General features: G+C 40.8%; 1 protein-coding gene across 1 annotated transcript in view; it reads left to right on the top strand.

Annotated features, from left to right (window-relative positions):
- Nucleotides 1-23,541, top strand: part of LOC144227671 (guanine nucleotide-binding protein G(q) subunit alpha) — a 211,735-nt gene that overhangs the window by 110,595 nt on the left and 77,599 nt on the right. The window contains exons 2-4 of the mRNA XM_077759356.1: nucleotides 1,045-1,199; nucleotides 18,202-18,330; nucleotides 20,792-20,921. Of these exons, the coding sequence (XP_077615482.1) occupies nucleotides 1,045-1,199; nucleotides 18,202-18,330; nucleotides 20,792-20,921 (414 nt within the window). The remainder of the gene's footprint in view (nucleotides 1-1,044; nucleotides 1,200-18,201; nucleotides 18,331-20,791; nucleotides 20,922-23,541) is intronic.

The raw sequence follows: 23,541 nt of genomic DNA on the forward strand, positions 1-23,541 counted from the left end.
ACTCTGAAACAGGCAGGGAGGTGGCAGTCAGCCCAGAGCCCGACGCGGGGCTCGAACCCACGAACCGCGAGATCATGACCCAAGCGAAAGTCGGATGCTTAACCGACTAAGCCACCCAGGCGCCCTGACCATACAACATTTTGATTTCACTCTTATTGAAAACATTTTTTTATTTAAATATTTTTATTGTGAGAGAGAGAGAGTGGAAGAGGGACGGGGGGGAGGGGTGGTACAGAGGATCTGAGGCGGGCTCTGCACTGATAGCTCGAGCTCACAAATTGTGAGATCATGACCTGAGCCAAAGTCAGGACACCTAACTGACTGAGCTCCCAAGGCACCCCTCAAAAACCTTTTTACAATCTCCTTACCTTTTTCCTGCTAAACGTTGTAATGAAAATAACAAAGTCCTTTTCCTTTGTTAAAATGTCAAATAGAATTCTCAATCTGATAATATTGATAAAGCAGATAGGAAATAAAGATTTTAGAAGTCAAGGTGTTTGGGATAGAGGGAGAATGGTTACTCTGTTTCTCATTAAATCATTGATTATAATTATTCTTCTGGGGGTTTTATACACTATCTTGAAAGGGAATGATAGAAATAAAACCTGATTTGTTGAAGAGTCTGATTAAGTTTATGCTAAGACATAAACTCAAAGGCTGAGTATATTATGTGTTTGATTATAATGAACTATAAATATAGAAGGAATAATTATTCCTGTTCTTTGCTTTAGGATCATGATAATCACCAGAAATGAACATATGTGCAGCATGACATCCCCATTGTTCTGATGGGAAACTGAACACTGTTTTCCTCTCATCAACTTTATGTAGCCTCGAGGTTTACTCTAGAGGAAAAGATTTGGGACTGGATTCTCTCTAAGGGGAAAAAAATTTTAAGCATTACTTTTTGAAAAACCAGTTTGAAAACGAGCACATGAAGGAAGACCTCACTTGTACATAGCCTTGATGTGTGAATCAAAGGTAGTTTTCACCAACAGAAAGGAGAGATTAAAACTGCTCTATTTGCTTGTTTGTTTTTTACAGGCTCATGCACAATTAGTTCGAGAAGTCGATGTGGAGAAGGTGTCTGCTTTTGAGAATCCATACGTAGATGCAATAAAGAGTTTATGGAATGATCCTGGAATCCAGGAATGCTATGACAGACGACGAGAATATCAGTTGTCTGACTCTACCAAATAGTGAGTATTCATCCAGGAGGCCCCTGGCATCTTTCTCTTTAGTTTTGTGTCCTCTGCAGTGATAACTTCTGTATTCTTGTGCTTGTATTCAGTATTTGCCTCAAACTCCAGTTAGGAAGTACAGGCATTAAATATGTGCCAACCTCATGCATTTAGCCTCTTCTAAGGGATGGACTGACGTCATGAGTCAGGGAGAGGATTTCTTTTCCTGCTTTCCATTTGAAAACCAACCTGAAACTCAAGGAGCCTGAATTTACCAACCCATCGCTTCCACCAAATTGCAGACCAGCTCTACTCATACACATCATCCATTGTGATTTGAAATCCTGTAATAATAACTTTTCATACAGATTTCTGATTCTTTTGTCATGTGCTAGAAAACACCCACACACATTAAAAACCCCAAACAAATAAGCTTGATTATGCCTTCTAACACTCAGACTTCCTAGTTTCTAGTTTCCAGACACAGAACCTTGACTGCTCTCTGCGAGCCACCGTTAGGTTGATGGACCGGCTTGCCTTTACATGAAAATTGCGTGTGAGCCTAATTTTGCATGCATTCCAAAGTTACTTGGTGAGCTGTCAATCAGAATCATGTGTCCTGGGAGAGATTTGCATCCTAGAGAGATTTGTTAGTTCTCTAGATTAAATCCCACGTAAGAGAAAGAAAGTGAAGATCTGGAGATCGTTGGCTTAATGTAATCAACGTAGTCAGCAATCTAGATAATCAGGCGCCTGAAAATTGGACTTTTTGTAGTATTTAGCCAGATTTCTGTCTACACGAATTATGTTAACCCAGCACTCGCCTCTTGTGTTGGTTCTGGGCAGACAGAAGAACAGATGGAAAAAAAATCCGCAGCCTCAGGCCAGTTCATATGAAGTGACCCGCTGGAGGAAAGCACGGCCATGGGGAAAATGAGGAGCCCCATGGGCTGGTCGGCATCACACATAGTGCCTGAAAGGTCCAAGAGCTATTCAGTTCTGTTTTCTCAATATAGTAGATCACGTTCCGACTCTTACTCTAGGCATTTGTGTAAGATAAGTTACAATTCAGGTCAGCCACAGAAATGTGGCCCAGACACAGCAGCACTCGTATTCCTATGGTAAATTTGAACTACGTAATTCTAGAATGTGGCACAGAAGGCTCATGATCACCGTGTCTGTCATATTTTAACTAGTGTCCATCCCCTGGTGTGCCTCTGGAATGTGTGCTTTCCTCACTCACTCCTTATTTTCTCCTCTTCCACACCTTCACACCGCTCCTCTTCCGTTATTTCTCTGCCTGCCCGCCTTCACCCTCTGTGCCTCCCCCCCCCCCGCCGCCAGAACCCTTACTGTCTACGTTTCTGTGAGTGCAGAGATGAGAGAATCAGACAGCTCTCTTCCAAATTCGGCCCCCTCAACCTTTGACCAGCTGTCTTTCTCTTACTTCCTGCCCCCTCTGTCCTTATGTTTGCTTTGCCATTTCAGATTTCTTCCATCTCCCCATGGTGCTGTTGAGTTTTATCCCTTCTTCCCTGTTCCTGCTCAGTATGTCTCCTGTCTGCTTGCCTCCCCTCCACCCTCCTCCATCATTTTCGAGCCCTCCTGTTAACTCCTCTCCATTTCTCACTGTGCTGCTGTGATTCCTCTCCTGACCCTTAGTAAGGAATGAATCCTCCATTATCAAGTTCTTTTTTTACTAATAAAGCCTCCAGTCCCTCATCGCGTCTAACCCCGATCTCTTAACTTTTATCATAAATCCCGTCTCTGCCCCTTCTCGCTTGTTCTCTTCTTTACCTGTGTGTAACTTTTCCCCCTACGGAGAGGTCTTACCATTAGGACCTCAGAGCAGCAGTGTCTAATAATTGTGTGCTTACCAAGGTCAGGCCTCCCCCTCAGGAAATGATTTTGCCTTTGCTCTGGGGACAGACCCCGTGAGTGATGCCTCTGTGCACCGAGGACACCTGTATCAGCTGCTGTGCTTGTATTCTTGAGACAAGGCTCTATACGTGTCTGGTGACATTCCTCAGCTTAGATTTGTAGATTTCTAGACAGGTGTCCATTAGTACAGTAATACATTGCAACATCTGCTGTTTTAGGGAAAGAGCTGTTTAAGACCATTTCTTGAGCCCCCTGTTAGCACTCTTGATTCCGTGAAAGCCGCCATCTTGGAATCCTGTTGTATAGGCTGCGTCTACCATAGAAACATGCCTGTGGACACATCCCTTATGCTGGGGCCAGACAGACATGTGGGGACAGCTGGGACAGGCCAATCTAAATTCTTTCAAATGATTATTCCCCCTAATAGCAATGTGGAAAAGCTGATTTTCTGAACTATGTAATTGTGGGTTTATAACCATATTTGTGTGCAGAAGTAAGAGAGTAAATTATTACGTATCCTTACACACCCACATTTCAGGATCTATCTCTTTAAAAAAAAAAAAAGGACGTTTCCCTACGTAGTAAATAATACCATATTACACCTAAAATTAATCATCAGTCCTTTTTGTCATTATACCCAGTTCACAGTCTCACTTCCCATATTCTTCCAAGATGTCCTTTAGAGTAGGTCAGCTTTAGGACTACACACTGCATTAGTTTGTGTATCCGTTGGGCTATTAGGATCTAGTAGAGTCCTGTAGGCATTTCACTGACCTGTCGAAGAGATTAACCCGATTGCCACCTTATGCAGTATGACTTAACTTGCTCCATTGTCTCTTGAATTTACTACAAGCTGGAAATTATACTTGAAGATGATTTGATTCAAGCTAATTGTGAGTAGAATGCATTTTAAGGGAAGTTGTTTGCCCATCATTGGTGCCACTAAGGCTCCCCACAGTATTAGAGTGCTGACGCCCTCCATTATAAAGTTCTTTCTGTTTTTTCCTTCTGCCACCAAAAGCAGTCTGTGTGGTGTTACTTTGTCACTGGGCGATCTCTGGTTCCCCGTGAACTCTTCACTTAATGGCTTTCATTCCATTTGATAAATCTTGTGTGATTTAATGCTTCCCTTAGGATTTATAAAAGAGTACATTTTCTACTTTTATCAGTTGGTCCACATTGGTATTCTTCTGTGAAATAGAAGATTGGCTCCTTGGCTGGTGCTATTTGATTATCTTTTAACCAGTTTTCTACTAAAAGGTATATGTCTTCCATCTTTTTGTTACGGTAACTTGTTCTATAGACTAAATAGATGGTGACCGTATAGCTTACCATTCAAGTGAGGACGTTTTGAGAAGGACGGGGTTGCTGTTAATCATTAGGCTGAAATGAAAGGCATAACCTGGGACTCCTGGTTAAGTAGGAGCATTTGGTCAGTTTGGCTACATGAAAACTAGGGAGGCATTTTGTATTTTGTTTGGGGTTTCCCCTCCCCCCCCTTTATTTTCTCTAGAAGACTATTTACTTCAAGGGGGGTAGAGCCAGTATATTCCTATCAGTTATGTAAGGAGTTGTATGTGGAAACCTGAGTTAGCTGGCCCCGTGTCTCTGGTCCCTTCCCATGATGAGTTAGCCTTCTTTATAGATCAGTGCCCAGCAGTCTGGCCGGCCTGCCTTTCATCTCACTGTGCCCGGAGCCCTGAGGATTAGAGGCCCCTACTTCTCTCCCAGTTAGTCCAGGGCACTTTTCCTTTCCCTTAGTTAGGAAAGCCCTCCCAGCACAAAGATAGGACCTGTGGCTTTGGGGATTCACCCAGCTGCTGCTGCCTTCCACATGTGGGTCGCCCCAGCGGATGTTCTGGGAACCGCAGAGCACTCATAAGGATGGGGAGCACCACTGCTTCCAGTACTGACTTCATTTTCACAGAATAACTATGAAATAGAAATAATTGAAAAGAATTCTTTTCTCTGTATTCAAGATAGATGTTACCTCTTTTCTGACATTTTTGTGTGCATCCTACCAGTGTATTTGTAGTATTTTTATCTCCCTCCTGTACTTCCTAAAGGTTTTCTAGATTGTTCTGTCTTTATAATTAAACAGTACTCCATTGGTGTCGTGGGCGTGATTTCATCCCCAGTATCATCACCTTACAGAACTCTTTCAGAACTCAGGACCAGCTTCTCTTGAGTAGTGCATCTCTACTTGTGGTTCTTCAGTTCAGATTCAGGGAACACGTACACATGTCATTTCTAGCGGTGTGAGAATTGGGGCCACACACAGCTGCTCGGAGTGCAGCATTACAGCTGTTGTCCCCAGGACCCTCCTGACGGTGAGAGTCAGTGCCGGCCACATGCCAAGAATACTGAGAGCAGAGACCAAGCATGTCTTTCTCCTTTTATGTCTCGTGAAAAGACCCTCTTCAGCAGTCTGTCCTCTGAAAGTCTTGCCCAACAACATAGACAGTGAGTCACGGTGTCATGTATTTTCGTACTTGGTACATATCTCTTTCATACTCATTACCGTGTTTACCGAAATGTCTCTCCTCAGAGCCTGACAGTGACTGCTCATGTTTGACCTTCACAGATGATTGTTGCATGAAATAATAGATGGGTAATTTCCACTATTTCAGTGACCACGATGTAGGTGCCATTGTTGGCGAACTATGAAGCTTCAGAGCCGAAAGCATTCAAAGTTGTTGTTTCTTTCTTTTGTGCTATTTTTGAAGGTCTGGATTCTGGAAAGTTCTGCTATCATCATAGCTCCTGTTTGCTGAACACTTACTGTATGTTAGATTCTGTACTTAGTCATCTGCATGCATTTTTCATTTAATCCTCAAAGCCACCTAAAGTGGTAGATATTTCCTATCATCCCCATCAAACACTAGAGGACACCAGTTGTCAGAGAGGTTGAGTAACTTGATTACAGTCACACAGTTAATAAATGATGGGAGTAGGAGTCGAAATCACATTTCTTCTTCTAAAGCCCAGGAGTGTAATCACTGTGAAATACAGCTTCACAGAGGATAGATGGATGGATGGATGGATGGATGGTTGAGAGAGAGAGAGAAAATTGACTATAGTTAGATAAATAGATGATAGATTAATAGGTAAATATCTATGGCTAGATAAATCACTTACCCTGAAAGATGAGAATTGTTCATTAATCTTTATAAATGCTGCCTATAGGTACTTCCAAATGTATGCCATCAAGAGGGAAAATTATATAGGGTTCTAGAAAACAAACCTAGCAGGGTTTCATCATCCAGAAAATTTGCCCAGTTTAACAACATGTCAGTTATTCATACACCATGGAAGATGTTAAGTCACACGTAATTCAGAATTATTATTTCTTTATTTTAGCCTCTAGTCTTTTTTTAAAAATTATTTTTTTATGTTTATTTTCGAGAGACAGAGAGAGAGGGTGAGGGAGGAGGAGAGAGAGAAGGAGACAGAGGATCTGAAGCAGGCTCTGTGACAGCAGAAAGCTCAAAGCGGGGTTCGAACTCACAAACTATGAGATCATGACCTGAGCCGAAGTCAGACGCTTGACTGAATGAGCCACCCAGGCGCCCCGTATTATAGCCTCTAGTCTTAACCCTTTCCCCCCATACTCTATCCATTAACTTTTGATTCGAGTTAAACTAGAATCAATAGGAAGACTACAACAGTCATTTGAGCTTGTCTTTCCACTTTGGTTAGCCAACCTACTGATCACAATAAGCAGTGAGATGGCTCAGAGGAGTGGCAGCCCAGGAACAAGGAGATGGGAAAGTCTAGGAGATGGAAAAGCAGTTTTGGACAAGTTTGCAATTGACTTTAATTTGGTATATCCTTCCAATTCTATTGATCGAAAGAATAAATAGCACTCTAAGATGCTGGGGAGTTCTATGAATTTCTTTATTAACTTTTTTGTTATTGATCAAAAGCTTGAGGGCTTTGAATATCTTTAGATAAAGAGCACAGTAAACAGATGGCTCTAGGTTTACTTTTTTTTTTTTCTGGGGTTCACCACCTGCTTTAATATACTGAGACATCAGGTCACATGAGTTCACTGCCCACAGCACCAAATCTCCATCACATTGGCTCGTAGTGAGGAAAGTCCTCACACTGCAGTCCTTTGGCAAAGACTGCTTTATCTGTGTTCACCTCGAGAGACCAAATAATCCCTAATCTCGCTTTTCCTGAAGTTCCCTCTAAGGAGTTTAGCAGATCAGACACCTTCCCGAAATTTTCTGTAAATCCAAAATAACTGTGTAAATTGGCTTTTGGGCGTAAGTCATGTTGGAGTTTACTTTTAACCTCATGCCTAAATTTTTAACTTAATTTAAAAATGCGTAAGGAATTTGAATGTCAAGCTCAAAATGCAAAAGGCATTTCAGAGGTAGATTCAGCATATCCACCTGATTTAGGACCGAATTCTTTTGAAGAGGGACCTTGCTAAAAAGTTCCTGACCCATGGGCCAAATACGTAACTCTAGGGTGTGTTTCCTTTGACTCTCGAGCCATCCTGACTTTACTCTTTATTTGAGGATAAAAAGGAAGCATCAGCCTACTGCAGGCTTTTTTTTTGGAGACAGACAAGACTATTGGGCCAAGGTCTAGTCTTTGATGGAGTTTCCTCTGCCACTCATCACCTCTGGGGCTTTGACTAAGTAAACCCCACTTGCTTCAGACTCTGGCATGTGATCTATAATCTCTAAATTGTCTTCTAAATTCTGAAATCCTGTGATCTATTACAGTAGACTGCATTTATCTGAGAAACCATTCTCTTACACAGTCAAGTGAAAGCCCGGCACCCCCAGATTTACCTGAAAATGGAATGAACAAAGAGATTGTTCTCTCCATGGTTAAATTACTAAAAAATGCCATCTTGAGCTCAGAAGAGGGCATTGATATTGAATATGTTTACTCTTTTTTTAAAGACCAACAATAATTTTTTTTCACTTGAGTGACATATCTACTTCTATTTTTGTTCTGTTTTGTTGTCTAATGAGCCGTATCTCCTAATAACCTTTTGCAAGAATAAAACAAACAAAAACCCCGTATTTATCTTCCACAGTGAACTCTGATGATTCTAAGATGCAGGTCTTTATTATTCCTTTTTTAGAACCCTTGGCACTTCAGAGATGCTAAGGTAAGACTTAGACATGCTTTACACTCTCACCTTCATTACCGCGATCCAGTAGGGAAAGGGCACCTGTCTACCATTCATTCACTTTACCTGAAGGGCATAGCGGATGTGACTGACGTGCTTCCTATTGTGAGTTTCCTGCCTGCTCACATTTTGGCACATCTTCAGCTTCTCTAGTTTGGCCTCTTCTCCACAGTCTACCCAGGATCGCATTGCCCCCAGATGAGACCAGGAGCATTGTTACTAGAAAACAGGGATTGGCAAACCCACAGGCCAAATGCAGCCCGCTGCCTGTTTTTATAAATAAAGTTTTATCGGAACACAACCACGCTCATTTGCTTATGTATTAACCTGTTTTGCACCCAACGGCAGAGTTAAATAGTTTCAACAGACACTGTATGGCCCACAGAGCCTAGAATATTACTTTCTGATTTTTACTACCCCCACACCCCCCAACTCAAAAGGCAGGTAGATATCTCCTAGAGAGGACTGAATGTTTAAAGGCAACTGGTATTCTGTACCCACTTCCATTTAGATAGAACTTACCTTAGGACCCCAGTATTCTGAATGAACCCAAAGTTAGATTTTAGAATACTGAGGGAATGGATGGTGTGGATTCCTTCAGCAGTACTGCGTAAGTAATGCATCACACAACAAAACTTGATAGGAAGTGAGTATCCGAGGCCTCTGTGTCATATTCCTCGGCAGTACCTCGAAAATGCCACGTAAACAGTGTCTAGTACTAAAGGTGGTATGAACGGCCAGAAATGTTCATTGGGTTGAGTTCACTCTGAGAGCAAGGATTGTGTCTTTCATGTCTTGCCTTCTGCCCACCGTCGACCTGGAGCAGCTGGTCAGGGAGACTGTGATCGGTTTAACCATCAATGGAACCAAGGGTAGAATTGACAAGCATTTGTAAGGGGCCTCATAGAACATGGACTTGACCAGAAGGCAACTCTACCCCAGTCGCAAGTGAGCCCTGGAACCTTGCTCTCTCCGCATAACCCTTCAGGTCACTGGGTTCCTTCATTTGGACGCCCTGCCTGCCAAGGAGTCTTTTGACTCTGACCAGCTGACCCTGATGCTTCGTTACTACTATAGCACCTTGATTTAAAGTAATGAACTGAATTTTGATCTATAACTAGCACCCTTCATTTACTAGGACCAGCTCCTCAGACCTGATCATCCTCGTCAGAATGAAAGTTCCGATCTCACAGAACCACCAACCAACCAAGTTAAGGGGACATGACATTGAGACACTTGCTTTAATCAGCAGCCTTTTTTCTCATGGCTGATTCTTGCCTATAGTCACTGGAGCCCCTCTGATAAGCCGCGTCGTATCTGCATTGTGGTATAGTTGCTTGAAGCACCTTCATCTCCATTGCCAGAGTACAGGCTCCTTGAGAACAGGACTCACATCGTCATCTTTTTTTTTTTTTCTTTCTTATTTTACGGTTGGCACTCAATGTTTGCACAGGGCCTAGCCTTCCTTGTAGACTTTCAGAGAAAGTAATTGGATGAATGAGAGCATAGTAAGAAAGTAAGTAACTTCTGTGTTTCCCTAATTTCTTCCCATCTTTTCTTTTCTCTTCCTTTCTGCCTCTTCAAATCTCATCCTGTCTGCTCAGTGTAACTCAGCCCCCACTTCTGCTCCGCACAATTCTCTAGTGATTGCGGTTCATAATCATCTCTCTTTCCTTATTGCCTTCATAGTTAGCAGCTCACAATTTGGCACTTAATTATTTCTTAATTGATTCATCTGTGCTATCTTTGCTTCCCAGGTAGCCTCCTGTCCCTCAAGGCAAAGAATATATATATTTTAAGTATTTTGTACCGGCTCCCTGTGGCAGCCCCCTCCCTCTGACACACACAGTGCATTAGCTTTAACATATAAGAGATTGTCAATAAATTTGTGTAAATTAACTGAATTAAGCACTGTCATTACATTTCAGGACAAGCAGGCAAGGATAAAAAGCGGTTTTCTGATGTTTCTTGAATTGCTTTGTTTTATTTTATTTTTTTAAAGTGTTTATTCGTTTATCTTGAGAGAGACAGGGAGAAGAAGGGAATCCCAAGCAGGCTTTACACTGTCAGCACAGAGCCTGATGTGGGGCTTGATCCCACGAATGGTGACTTCATGACCTGAGCCAAAAGCAGGAGTTCCAAGCTTACCTGAGCCTCCTAGGCTCCCCTCTCCATATGTTTTAGAAGTCCGAAAGTTTTATCACAATTAGCAGTTTTGAAAGTGATCATATAAAAGGCAAATAAATTAACAAAGCAGAAAGCCAGACCAGCAAATTGAAAAAGGCCTCTTCCTTCCCTTTTCTCTCTCTCTTCTTCTGTCTCTTTTCTCATTTTGCTTTTGTTTTTAATTATCAGATCAATGTATTTGTTTGAGCAGCAGACTGGAAAATCTATCTCCATGACCCAAGCAGACGCACGAGGTGCCTGGCCCATTTCCCATTTGACATTGACAGTTTCTTTGTGTGTAGCATTCTTATCAAGTATCCATGTATAAGATTCCTAAGAGCCTGAAACCATTTCACAAATGCAGCAATAGGGTCTTTTTATGAGACACGTCATTTACTTCTACAAATCTGCTTTCCTGGGTTGTTTTAGTTCTTTGGCAAAGGATAATTGAAATGCATGATTTCTTAGACTTTTATCCCCCAAAATATTCTCCCCTGAGTTGTCTTCATAAACCATAAGGGTGTCACCTACTTGCTACCACTGGACGATCTTTGTTTTAACTCTGTAATTTTGTACTGAATACAAATAACTTCTTAAGTCCCAGATCCCCACTGGGGAAGACGCTGCCCTTCCTTGAACTCAGCTCATGGTGAGCTGGGTGTTAATAAACGAAGGAGGGAAGTTAGTGTGCCCCCCACAAAATGAGCTCTTCACAGGACGGAAGTGTTTGTGCAATGAGTAATCCTGGGCAGCTAACCAGCCTAACCAGATTACCAAGCAGGTTCCTTTCAGCAACATGATCTGCCAGATGCAGGAGGTCTGCCACCAAACCCTGTACTTGACTGTCCCCAGAGACCTGCAGTTTTGCAGAACTTTTACTTCCCTCCATGTTTTGCTTTGAGTGTTGGCTTTGACGATCTCTTTTAACTTTTGCCTTGGAGCCCTCCTGGTCACGTGACACCCATACGGGAACCTCGTGTTTCTGGTTTTCTCCTTAGCTTCCGTTGCTTTCGACAGTGTCAAAGAAGATCTCCTGGCGTGCTCTAGCTTTGAACTCCCCCCAGACTGTTCCTCTTGCAATGAGGTCTTCTTAGGGTTGTTTTTTTTTTTTTTTTTTTTTTTTTTATGAAGTCGACCTAGTTTTTCTAACCTTCTTTTCAATAATTAAAAATGCGAAATTCTACCCAGGGTCATTTTCTGTGCCGGAACTTCATTTTAATGTCTAGACTTGAGCTGCACATCTGTCATACGTGCAGCCGGTCGATAGCAGGTCCTTCCACGAATGTAGAAGGACGCGGGCATATACGCACCACCCCAGCCTGTCGCAGGCTACGTGAACTACTGCAAGCAGCTGTTCATTTATCTTACTATGTTTGGTTGGATTTATACCAAATGTCAGAGATTTCTTTTTTCACTTACCACCCACGGGTATTTCCCCCTTTTGGTATAATTGCTGAGCGTTGTATGCCTGTAACTTACTACCTTTTTTTTTTTTTTTTAAACCACAGCTGTAATGTGATATAGTTTACCTGCTGAGTCATCTCTGGATTTTATTCATGTTTCTTTCATTTAAAAAAAAGCCACTTAATTTCCAGTTTCTTTTCAGTTACTCTTCAAGTCATAGGAAGAGTATTTTCTTTTTAATTTTAAAAAAATGTGTCTATCAAAAGCAAGTTGTCATTACATGTCGGATGGAGCATAAATGGGAAGGTGAACTCAAAACTGTTATTGACAACCTATTGTCAAAAGAGAGGAATAATTGGAATTTTTAAAAATAAAACATTCAAGAGAGAAAATGCCATAATTAATTTGATTGGAGCTTTTATTCTAGGGACAGTTAAGCTTTTCTCCTATATTTTTAATCATTTCAAAATTAATTTAATTACATCTTATTTCTGAATTTTTTATTTTTTTATAGCCAGAGGTGACCCTGAAGTTAAATATATAAAGAATTTAGCAGTTACAAGGTTCGGTTTTAAACTAATGGGCATGATTTCCTTAATCAAATCACTCATATTACAGAAGGGTGTTTTGTGGATAATCACCAAGGATTAGAGACAGTTCAAATAAGTCCAAAGAAAACAAGTCCCAGAAAATGACTCTGTCCAAAATATGTGAATGTTCATTCTATCCCTAATAAATTGGCCATTTTGCCTCTTCGTATAACCCTTTCCTGCCACAAGTTGGTGAACTTCTTGCAGGCAGGGATTGTGTCCTGGGAATGTCCAGGAGTGGCCTTAGCACCTGTGAGAATGTCATGGTCAAAATGTATCTGTGATTTCTAGATGGCCCTGCATTTTTCTCATGGTAGGAAAGAAACTATTGAAATCTCACCACCTGAGTTTTCTTATTGCCTTGTTTCTCACTGAAAACCATCAGAGACCTATTTCTTCCATTGAGGAGAGTGTCAGAATTGTCTTGTCAGTAAAGTACCACTCCCTCCATTTGCCCAGGGTTGGAGGGAATTCCAAGGCCTGAAACCTTGATATTGACAAGCATAAAACAGATACACAAATGATATCATTCTATGGCCAGGACCTAGAGCGGAGCAGGAAGTACATCTGCTAAATGAAATTAAACAGATGATGCCTTTCTGTCTTGTCTCTACATTCATCAGAGGCATTTAAATTCAGAATTTAGTTCTTATCTAATGCAGGTGAGTAATACCCCAGCAAGGTAATTACATGAAGTCAGGTAGCTAACAACCCCCCTACTCCTATGTTTTCTCCTAAAAGGTATAACTTGCTGTTCTTTTTTTTTTTTTTTTTTTTTTTTTTTTTTTTTTTTTGGGGGAGAAGAACAGATNACACTACAGCATTTTCCACCAAATTATTTCAGTTTGTCACATGTTGAGCATCTGCTGCTGTGTTCTAGGACTTTGAATAAGTGTCGGTGACCAGACACAAACGAAGGTAGTCCTGGTATGAGAGTGTGAGAGCCCTCACTGGGCAAAAACATGTGGCAAAATAGGACTTTTTTTTAAAATCACTTACCAAGTTATCAATTATGAAATGTCTTAAAGCGATGGCAAGTTATTCAGTCCCCATGGATGGATTGGAGTAAGGGGAGTTTCATCGACTAAACCTCCCATTTTCTTTTCTTTTTTTAAATTTTTTATGTCTTTATTTTATTTTGAGAAACCAAGACAAAGAGCGAGCGGGGAAAGGGCAGAAAGAGGGAGACACAGAATCTGAAGTAGGTCCAGGCTCTGAGCTGTCAACACAGAGCTTGATGCCGGGCTTGAACCCACGGACCATGAGATCATGACCTGAGCCAAAGTCGGACGCTTAACCGACTGAGCCACCCAGGTGCCCCTAAACCTCCCATTTTCTATCACACTCTTGCCCACATCTTGTCTCCTAGACAGTTAAATAAGTCCCTTGTATACCATGAGAGAGCTCTCTCCCTGACATCAGGAGAAAGCCCGCCCCTGCCAGCCATTTGTTACACATACATTGCCTTGGAAATGTACCTTGTGCCTGTCACCATAGCAACACCCTGAGAATGACCTCAGCAGCCACTCAGAATCATTCCTACAAAACAAATTATAGCTATAATTAACTTTCTGAATTTACTCTGCAGTATAAATTTGTTCAGACCTCGGTGTTTCTTTGTAAAAGGTTAAATGAATGGAATAATCCACCATAAACCTCCTCCCCCGCCCCCTCCCCCCAGCATATTCCACCCAAGGTTTTCTTCAGAATATGAGATGCTTCCGTGGAAAGCACAGTTCAGTTCAGAGACTCTTCTATTACCTTTTCTCACAATGTGTCAAGAATCAACACATGAGGATGTGCTGGTCCCTCTCCGTAACCCCATTATCGTAAGGAACAGAGTGGCTTTTGCCCCTAAGCGAATGTGAAATGCTGAAAGTGTTGTGAGCCCAGAGCGAAGGGGGCACGTGGGTGGGGCTTACACAGGAGCAAGCTCTCCCCACTGGCCTCTGCAGGTGTTTTCTTTTTTTTCCATGTTTATTTATTTATTTTGGGAGAGAAAAAGAGCAAGAGAGGTGCAGAGAGAGGGAGACCGAGAATCCCAAGCAGGCTCCACGCTGTATATGCAGAGCCCCCAATGCAGGGTTCAATCCCATGAACCGTGAGATCATGAGCTGAAATCAACACTCAGAGGCTTAACCGACTGAGCCACTTCGGCGCCCTGAAAAATGCAGGTCTCAGTTTCATACACATTTTGCTTGCTTCCCAAATGGCCATGTTGTCACCTGGGCAATGAACAGATAGAACCCAGTGTGGGAAGCAGCAAGTAAATACTTGGCATAAGTTTGTTATGAGGTTGTTGTTACCCTCTGTGAATGATACTGACATTGAAAAGGAGCAAAAGAGGGGCTCCTGGGTGGCTCAGTCAGTTGAGCCTCTGCCTTTAGCTCCGATCATGATCTTGGGGTTCATGAGTTCAAGCCCCACATTGGGCTCTCACTGCCGTCAACACAGAGCCCACTTCAGATCCTCTCTCTCTACACCTCTCCCCAGCTAGCGCTTTCTCTCTTGAAAATAAATAAACCTTTATAAAGAAAAAAAAAGGAAAGGAAAGAAAGATGAAGCAGGAAAAATACTCTTGCAAGTATGAACGCTATAGATACTCAGCTAGTATTTCAGTAGGGCCCTTGGTTCACAGAGGGATACTGTGGGCAATATTTTTAGGGCAGTCAGTAAGTTATTTTACGTGCCGTTTTGTTTGGAGAATCAGTACCCTGAATCTGTCATTGCCCCCTCATGTGTAGTGTGATAGATAATTTCCCATTTTGTGCAATGATACTTTAAATTATCCTGTGCAAATACACATTGGTGTTTAAAAGTGAAGTTTTAGTTCTTCGAGAAGCAGAAAGCCATGATTTCTCTTCACTGCAGGGACGTGACAGCACCGTGTGTACAAGAATCAGCCACCCTCCATTGACCTCTGAATTGTATTAAGTGAGTGGAAATAGTTTATTGGGTAGCATATTTCTGAGTCAGCTTGCCAATGTAAATGAGAAGTTCTCCGATTCCTCTGAATTGACTTTTATAGACCGTAGTTCAATAAATGGTGGCCTTGGGGGCTTCAGGATGTACATTCAAGTTTTCCAAATCACGGGGTTGGTAAATCAGAAAACCCCATCGCTACAGACTCGCCAGTTGATTTTGCATTTTATAGTGTGATGAGCTGGTTTATCTGTAGAGCGAGATACAAACCGCCTCCCAGAACACGGGCTTGTTAACCCCATCGATACCTCCAAGGCTGTGCCAAGATACTGACTAAAATTCTGGATCCAGTCCATTTTTCTTCCCACAGCAGTATCTCTCAGCCTTCCCATCTTTATCCTCCGGCCATTTTTATAATAATTAAAGATAGCAGGCTGGTTCCTATCAGTTACTAGAGAGCTAATTGCTGGCTAGAGAATCACTGATGTGTTTAGGGTAAGGCCACTAGAATACTAATTACTTCATTGCTTTGCATCAGGAATTTCCAAGATGATCCTCCTTTGTCTCAAAGAATTGATATACGTCCAAAAAAGCAGTTATTTTATTTCCTTGTTAAAGTCACTTTGCTCTACTATTTTTAATGATGCATGGACCTTGGAGAGTTAATGCAATAGTTCTTGTCAACAAGCAGTTTCAAATTCAGTAATATAATTAATATGGAAACAGAACAGGTAAGAGTAGTGTTTAAATAATGGTAAAACTGAATACCAGCAGAGGAAAGCCATCTATCCATCCCACAAATATTCATGAAATACTCTCTGCCAGGCACTCTTCTAGGTACTAAGACAGGAATAGCAACGTGTGAGACCAAATCCTTCCACTCTATAGGACATGTCACCGAATGTGCACTTGCTGATTTATAACACTCTCTGCACCAGACATCTCCTCTTGTGTGTATCACAACTTACTGTCTTGTTTGTGGGCATAAAGGTGTTAGGATTGTAATCCCTTCTCATTCTGTCAATAGGGCCACATGCTTTTTAAGTCTTACTTACGTGTGAATTACGGTGTGTCTGTGCTTTGGTAGTTACATGTTTGAAACCGTATCTGTGCCCATCCTCTCCAGGGCCAAGGGGCATAGCAAGTCTTTGAAATCATTAGGGCTCTGTGCAGACCAGTCCTTTTCACCTGTTCGCTGTTAATTGTATCGAACTGTGTCATTCTCAAAAGTTGGAAAATATTTTTTTTTTTTTTTGCAACTTGAGAGAACGAAAGGTAAATGGAATATAACATTTTTCAAGTGACAAGATTATTTTGATGGAGAACATATGTGTGGCTGCCACGCTTGGGAGAGGTAGTACACAGCACCCTTTCTTTGTGGTGGGCAGAACAGTTCTGTATCCTGATTGTGACGGGGGTTGTACGAATCTCTACATGTGATAAAATGTCATAGAACTATACCCACCCCCCCCAAACTGTGTGTGTGCATGCATGTGTGTGTTTAAGAATTGGTGAAATCTAGGGGCACCTGGGTGGCTCATTCAGTTAAATGTCTAACTCTTGATCTCAGCTCATGTCTTGATCTCAAGGTCATAAATTCAAGTCCTGTGTTGGGCTCTATGCTGGGTGTGGAGCCTCCTTAAAAAAAAAAAAAAAAGAAAGAGGGGCGCCTGGGGTGCTTAGTCTTAAGCATCCAACTTCGGCTCAGGTCATGATCTCACAGTTCGTGGGTTCGAGCCCCATGTTGGGCTCTGTGCTGACTGCCAGCTCAGAGCCAGGAGCCTGGTTCAGATTCTGTGTCTCCCTCTCTCTCTGACCCTCCCCTGCTCACGCTGGTCTCTGTCTCTGTCTTTCTCTCTCTCTCTCTCAGAAATAAATAAAGCATTAAAAAAATTTTTTTTTTAATTAAAAATGAAAGAAAAAGAATTGGTGAAATCTAAATAAGGTCTGTAGTTAATAGTATTGGATTAATGTCCTTTTTCTGGTTTTGATAATATATTGTTGTTATGTAAAATATTATTGGGGAAGGCTGGGTGAAGGTTACAGGGGAATTTTCTGTGATTTTTTTTGTGACTTTTTGTAAGTCTAAAGTTATTTCAAAATGAAAAGCTTTTTTTTTTTTTTAAGGAACAGAAAAGTAAGCAGATAAATTTAAAGCTTAGGTGTGGTGACTCTAAACACTGGGAATATCTGACCTTAGACATTGTTACCTCAGTAACCAGAAATCTCAAATCTTGTGGCTTCACATTAATTACAAATGACTTCAGCTTTGGACAGAATTTAGGACATGATATGCTGCTGTCCTCTCTTAGGGGAATGAGAAAAATATATTCCAGGAAAAGGCTCTGATGTTATGCAAAAAGGCAAAAAAATGCACAGACACACACACACACACACACACACACACACACACTTGAAACCATATCTGTGCCTATCCTCTCAAGGCCAAAGGGTGTAGCAGGTCTTATATATAAATATACCCTGACCTCATGTGTAACTATTACCTGTTTGTTTATACAAATACACAAATAAAATTTATATAAGTAATTCAAAACTGTTTGCTTTAACCTCCTGCTTTACCCACCAGACCTTGCCAAACAAGTAGAAGGTAGAAGACTCACTGAATTTCTTTTATTTTCCGCCTCTCCTTTTTGTATGGGTTCTGATAGTAAGAGAAGGCGTCAGAAAGCCTATGGACCGGGTAATCCATACATGGGTAACATTGTTATGACTAATGGAAGGTTGACTTTACCATTCAGCTTTCCAGATTTCTCTGTCACTTGCCAAAATTTTTCTTTCTCTTCTCTACCTGTGTGTTACGATTTATTTTTGCCCTTCCATTTCCATAGGCAGATTTGGCCTGATGGCATCCTAACCTTCTCATTGTGCCTTCCTCCTCCAGCTATCTCAATGACTTGGACCGCGTTGCCGACCCCGCCTACCTGCCTACACAACAAGATGTGCTCAGAGTTCGAGTCCCCACCACAGGGATCATCGAATACCCCTTTGACTTACAAAGTGTCATTTTCAGGTAGGAACTGTGTCCATAAAACCCACCTCCCAGTTCCTATGCCTTGAGTACATTTGGGGAACTCTGCAAATACTAAAATCCACTGTAGACTTTGAAAAAAAATATCACCTTGATACCAACTATTATCATTAGACACACAAATGAAATAATGTGTTCCAGAAAGAGGAAGTAGGGGAAAGGTATACGGGCAGGTTTCTCATTTCAAACTGAATCACCAAGAAACCAGTGAAATCTTAGTTTGCTGGTGGTTGAACAAAATCAGTCACTTAAACGCTGGTCCTATTACCCTTTGAGAATCATTTTAACTGTGAGGAGAGATTTTTAGATTTTTTTAAGATATGAATGAATGATCTTATGACCCCACTAAAAATAGAAACTATCTGCTGTCAGAAGTTTTCGTGCTGTTTCCCAAGCGTGCTGGTACCAATGCAAAATTCTTCAGTTCCAATAATGATATGGGGTGTTTCGTATTCCTAAAATAACTTGCTTGAAAATTTTCAAAATATGTCATTTTGAAAATGGATTGGTTAGCCCAGTCTAAATGGATGTAGGAGAAAAGAATGAAAAATTCTGTTACTGTTCTGTTGGGTAATACTTTAGCAGAAGTGTTCTAATTTTTTTTTTTTAAGGAAGAGAAAAATACTAATATGCTTTCATTTAATCACTCAGTTGTACTTTTAGTTAGAATACAAACCACATTATGCTTTGAGAAATGAAGCCATGTGAGTATGTCGTTGAGCACAGAGAGTTGAGTTCCTTGGGGAAGCCCATCCCATTGAAGACAACTACATACATCACAGGGGTGTGACATAGGAGTTAACATGACTCTTACTGAGTGACTCCACCGGGGTTCAGATGAGCAGGCTCTCCATCATTCCCTGACAGAGCACCGTGGATTTTGTTCTAATCAGTCTCTGCCCCGCAGTCATGCTTGGCCACCAAATGCCACTCTCATAGACATATCCATAAAGGGGGTGATGTTTTGGAAATATTTCTGAACCTCTTCTTTTTCATCTCTAAAATGGTTGAATTAGATGATCACCAGGGTTCCTTAGAGCTCTGGCATTCTGGATCACTTAAGCTTTGAGTTCATGAAAGAATAAGATCTTCCATTTGGAACACCCATATCTCTTTCCTCTTATAACTGTACTACAGAATATTTTCAGAAAATGTAGAACATTTCATAGAGATTTTCATCTCCTCATTGTGTTATAATTATTAGTGAATTTTGAAGCATCTCATTTTTATTAGATGGTGTTCACTAGCTGTAAAGGACATGTTTTGCCACCACAGTAAAAGTAATGACTAAGAAGAGTAATTTCCTGCCACCATCCAAAGCATCTTATTGGGCTCAGTGTGACAGGGTTTTATAGAATGAGGATTTCATGTAAATGAGTAGCAAATTGTTCATTTGGCATGGGGGAAGAGCTAGAATGTAATATTTCTAAAGACTTGAGAATTCTAGTTTTAATGTCCATAGTTTATAGGTGTCCCTGAATCAATTGCTTTGCCCCTGAAATATCTCTCCCATGCCTTAGAGAGCTTTTAAGAAGCAGTCACTAGACGATTCTCGATTTCTTAATTTATGTTTAACGCTTGGAGGCAGAGAGACACCAGGGATTACTGCAGTTTTCTGCAAATGTTGAGGCAACTTGGATTCATTACCAAGTATTGCTTGATATTTTCATAGGAACATTAAAACTCTAATTGATGTCATTGGGGGTTCCTAACCAGTAACTCAGCACACAGTTGATATGTTAAAAACAAATCCTTGAAAGAGCTCGAATGATTGCCTCTAACCGCATCTTGATTTATACACCTGATTTGTAGCAGGTTAACAAATTGTTTTGTGCATAAGGCCAGTTGAATCATGTTACCCAATATGACTGGACCTGTCCCAAATTATTGCCAATACTGGAAGGAGAAAGCAAGTCTAAATACCCTTTGGATAAAGTATCAGTGGAATCCTGTTCGCATTTAGTTGAAGCATCACACACACCTGTGTTGAAATACATAGCGTCTTGTATCTTTTAAAGATACTTACACTCCTTTCTGGTGTCCTTGAGAAATGCACAAGTATCTTCATTCTCGTTTTATAGGAAAAGAAACCGAAGTCAGTACTTGCCATTAGAGCTTACCACAGATCCTATTTTGTTTCCGACTTTTCTGTGCATGATTATGTAAAACACCATTTTGCTGGGCTTGGGTACCCCATTTTTTACAAAGTTATCATTTTCATACACATCAGATAACTTTCTTCTAGCCACAGCGGGTTATTACCCAGAATGTCTTGATTTTGTTAGGTTGCAGAAAATTAGTAGATGTTTAATAAGCAGTCACTGAATCGACTTGGATGACCATTCTCTTTAGAGAGTGTTTTTCCTAAGAGTGTAAGTAAAGCCATATTTATGTTGAACTTTTTCTTTATATGCTATTAATATGAATATTGTTAACCTTACAGAATGGTCGATGTAGGGGGCCAGAGGTCAGAGAGAAGAAAATGGATACACTGCTTTGAAAATGTCACCTCTATCATGTTTCTAGTAGCACTTAGTGAATATGATCAAGTTCTCGTGGAGTCGGACAATGAGGTGAGTACTCTTTGGACAGGCAGTGGATTATCATTTTAATATCAGATACAAACAAATAAGAGGATGTAGGGTGTTGAGCATGGGGTAAACTCATTTCACTGCACTTTGATTACTGAGTTGGGGATTTTTATTAATAATGCACATAACCCTATGGTAGCACGTGGTATAATCAGAACAGTAAACTCTGTTGTCCAAGACATATGAGCAGGCTTCTGTGTTCAGGTCTAATTTGACCCTATTTTATACTTTTAACACTGCAGACACTCTGAAAGTGAAAAGATCATGGGAATCCCTGGGCTGTACCCCTCACATCAGATTCTAGCCTTTTTCCTACAGGACGGAGCTGGGAGTGTTGGAGTCAGTCAGCCTGTTTTGTTTTGTTTTCATTGTGTTTAAATCATTGTTTGTGTGTTGGGTGGGTCCCAAAGAAAGTCAAAACCTCTCTTGGCAAATGTGAGTGACTTTGCAGCTGGGCTCTGGATGAGTTCATCGTGAAGCCAAGAAGTGCCTCGGTGACGTGTCCCTTCGGCTCTTACAGAACTCTATAGGCTGTGGCATAATTTTGTCTCTGCTAAGCAGTGAATGATTGGAAAAATACCCTTGATATGCTTGTCTGGAGAACTGATTCAGTATTTATAATCTTCTCCCCATTGCACATGAACTCGTAACAGGTATAAATATGGATTTTGAAGATGATAAAGTCTTGATGAGTCAGAGTTGGCTATGGAGGATAATACAGGGGCATAGAAAACTCACTTTGAGCTGGAGTTCAGCGCGTGTGTGTTGGGGGAATGGAAAAGATCCCTGACATCCTGTTAGAGGCAGACGTTGCAGACTGACCTGCCAATGGTAAATATTAAGTACCCTTCTGATAGGACAGGAAACAAAGAGAAGGAAGTGAGATATCTCCACTAGCTGATTAAAACACAATCTGACATCTTAAAATATACTTTTCATACTATACATTTTTTGGTATAGAAGAATTTTAGCTTCTGGTCCTATTAAATAATTTATTTTTCTACAAGGAATAGTATCTTTATCAAAATACATATCCAGTCCTTTATAGCATTTCTTTTGTATGTAGGATTGATAAAGCGCTCGGGAGGGGCACCTGGGTGGCTTAGTCGTTGAGTGCCTGACCCTTGATTTCCTCTCAGGTTGTGGGATCCAGCCCTGTATCAGGCTCCATGCTGCATGTGGAGTCTGCTTAAGCTTCTTTCTCCCTCCCTCCCTCTCCCTCTCCCTCTTTCTCTCTCTCTCTCTCTCTTCCTCTCCCTCCCCGTCCCTCTCGCCAACTTGTACATGCTCTCTTCTTTCTTTCTCTCTCTCTCCCTTCCTCCCTTCCTCCCTCCCTCTCTCTCTCTCTCCAAAAAAAAAAAAAGTCCAGGAACTGATATTCCATATAGAGCTGAGTTACCTATTCTCCTATTCACGCACTTCAGAATCTTTTCAGGGTTACGAATACATGGGCTTTTGAATCAAATAACTTTTTAAGAATGTTTTACCAGCCATTTGTCCTCTGTAGCTGTCATGAAAAGTGCCTGAAAAGCAAGCTAAAATACATGACAGTTTCCAAAATTTAAGGCAAGCATTTGCCATCTGAATTTTAGCTATAATCTCTCTATATGCATTTCTGTCATTATATCTGTGTTCAATTTTTGTTCCTTAATCTTTAGATGTAGCATTTTGAATGTAGTGCATGTCATAGTTGGGAACAGAATCAGACAACATTTCCAATTTCTTTGAATGTTGAATCCAGATAGAAAATGTTCCAAGGGCTTGTCTGCTATGTGCTAGGTACCAGGCATCTAAAGAGATACAAAAATGAAAAATAAAATTAACTTTCCCCAGAAGGCCCTCATAAAAGAGGGTAGAGAGTAGGAGGAGAGAAAGCCCTTAGTTCTATAGGACGTGATCTCTCTAGTTTGCCGTCCAGTAAAATAACATTTAAGACATTTATCAACTACACAGAAGATGTAAGAAGCACACATAGTTTTATTTCTTATGTCACTGTTTACATTTTAGCTAGAGAAATGGAAATGTCTATCAGTACACATTTTTTTTTATCAATACACATTTTATACAAGACAAGTACATTGTACCTGTAAAGACATACATATTGTAATTTACGACTTCAAAATTTACCATCCGTTTACCACTTTAAAATTTACAGAATAGAAAAGAAAGTCCATTCCTTGGTCACTACCTCATTCTACCACATAAATCCACTTCTTCAATTATCTGGACATTACAGATTATTTAGCCTAGTTTTTACCTGACATTGCTCATGGATATCTAGTTTTTGTGTAAAAATATATTTTTCTTAATTAGAATAAGATGACATTGTTTTGATGATCAGATAGCATAACTGAAGTCTCCACGGTAACTTGCCATTCAATGTGTAGGCATTACATGCATCTAAAAATATTTCGCCGGTTTCATTTATTCCTTGGTGATGCATTATGCTACAAAGTAAGATAATAAATCCATTATTTTTTTTTTCATTAGGACTCCCTGATCACTTGTGAATATTTTTTTTTAAATGTTTAAATGTTTGTTTATTTTTGAGAGGGAGAGAGAGAGAGAGCATGAACAGAGGAGGGACAGAGAGAGGGGCAGA

The sequence above is a fragment of the Crocuta crocuta genome, unplaced genomic scaffold (genome assembly GCF_008692635.1).
Source record: "Crocuta crocuta isolate KB4526 unplaced genomic scaffold, BGI_CrCroc_1.0 scaffold41, whole genome shotgun sequence".
In the NCBI taxonomy this organism is placed as follows: Eukaryota; Metazoa; Chordata; class Mammalia; order Carnivora; family Hyaenidae; genus Crocuta; species Crocuta crocuta.